Raw genomic sequence first — 1,142 nt, 5'->3', positions numbered from 1 at the left:
CCTGAGAATAGAGAAGAGGGGATTACAGTGTGGCCATCCCTCCTGGCCGGATGCTCTCTCACTTCTCCTTTCTCTCTCACTCTCTTCAGAGAGTGCATGCTCCCTCTAGGAAAAAAAAAAAAAAGAGTAGAGTAGGCATCATTTTCTTCCGATACATATGAGGAGAATGAGTAAAGCTCAGAAAAATTAAATAAATAGGTGAGTGGAGGTGCTGAGATTTAAATACGGTGTGCAACAGCAGGGCCCCCCCTCAGCCTAACCGCACCTGGCACAGGGCAGGGGCCCAGCAGTTCCCTGCGGGAAGAATGAATGAACCTCCCCTTTTCCGGTCTTCGCCATCTGCGCTCTGGCCTCTCCTGGGAACGACCCAGTGACACCGGGGGCTGATCTGCACTGAAAGGTTTTGACGAGCCCACTGTTAAATGAGTGCACCTCATCAAGGTGGAGGAGCTCTGTCCTCTCTTGACACATTTTCAAGGGTCCCTTCTCTGTGGTCCAGACCAGTGCCTGGACTGGTCCGCGGACGTCTGGGCTGGGAACAGGGGCAGGGGAGAGGGGAAGCCTGCGAAGGGCTGAGGGAATGGGAAAGGCCAGAGGAAAGTGTCTGAAAACACAATTACTCCGAAAATTGTCAAAGGGTCGGGCACCATTTTCTCCCGGGATGCCCAGTCCATTCGCAGAGCTAACGACATCGAGCCCACGGCCCGTGGACGTGGAGGTAGGCCACCCCAGGCCGAGGGACCGGTGATCGTCCGGGCTTGGGGGCGGCGGCGGCCCCAACCGGGGCGTGGCCCGGGCCGGTCCCCGCAGGCGGGCAGGAGCTCCGAGGCCATTGGCTGGCGCGCGGGCTGCGCAGGGGCGGGCGCGCCGCCGAAGGGGACTGTTTGCTCCTACGGGCTGTAGATGGAGCTGTCCGGCCCCTGCGAGGGGGACGGCGCCTGGAAAGCGTTCTTCTTCTCCCTGGCCGGCCCGAGCGGGGAACAGCACTCCCAGGATGCAGTTTGTGTCAACACGGCCGCAGCCTCAGCAGCTGGGCATCCAGGGCCTGGGGCTGGACAGCGGGAGCTGGAGCTGGGCCCAGGCTCTGCCCCCGGAGGAGGTCTGCCACCAGGAGCCGGCGCTGCGCGGGGAAATGGCCGAGG

The 1,142-nt window shown here is 61.4% G+C and overlaps 1 protein-coding gene across 1 annotated transcript in view; it reads left to right on the top strand.

The window, feature by feature from the left end:
• Window positions 1–824: 824 nt before the first annotated feature.
• The window catches only part of LOC102469613 (zinc finger protein 783), a gene marked incomplete in the record, with an annotated part of 86,081 nt that continues 85,763 nt past the window's right edge, over window positions 825–1,142 (top strand). The window contains 1 exon segment of the mRNA XM_027766833.1: window positions 825–1,142. Coding sequence (XP_027622634.1) covers window positions 995–1,142 — 148 coding nt within the window.

Source organism: Tupaia chinensis, unplaced genomic scaffold (assembly GCF_000334495.1).
Source record: "Tupaia chinensis unplaced genomic scaffold, TupChi_1.0 Scaffold000010_1, whole genome shotgun sequence".
Lineage (NCBI taxonomy): Eukaryota > Metazoa > Chordata > Mammalia > Scandentia > Tupaiidae > Tupaia > Tupaia belangeri.
The sequence above is the reverse complement of the archived record's forward strand: the minus strand, read 5'-3'. Positions and strand labels throughout refer to the sequence as shown.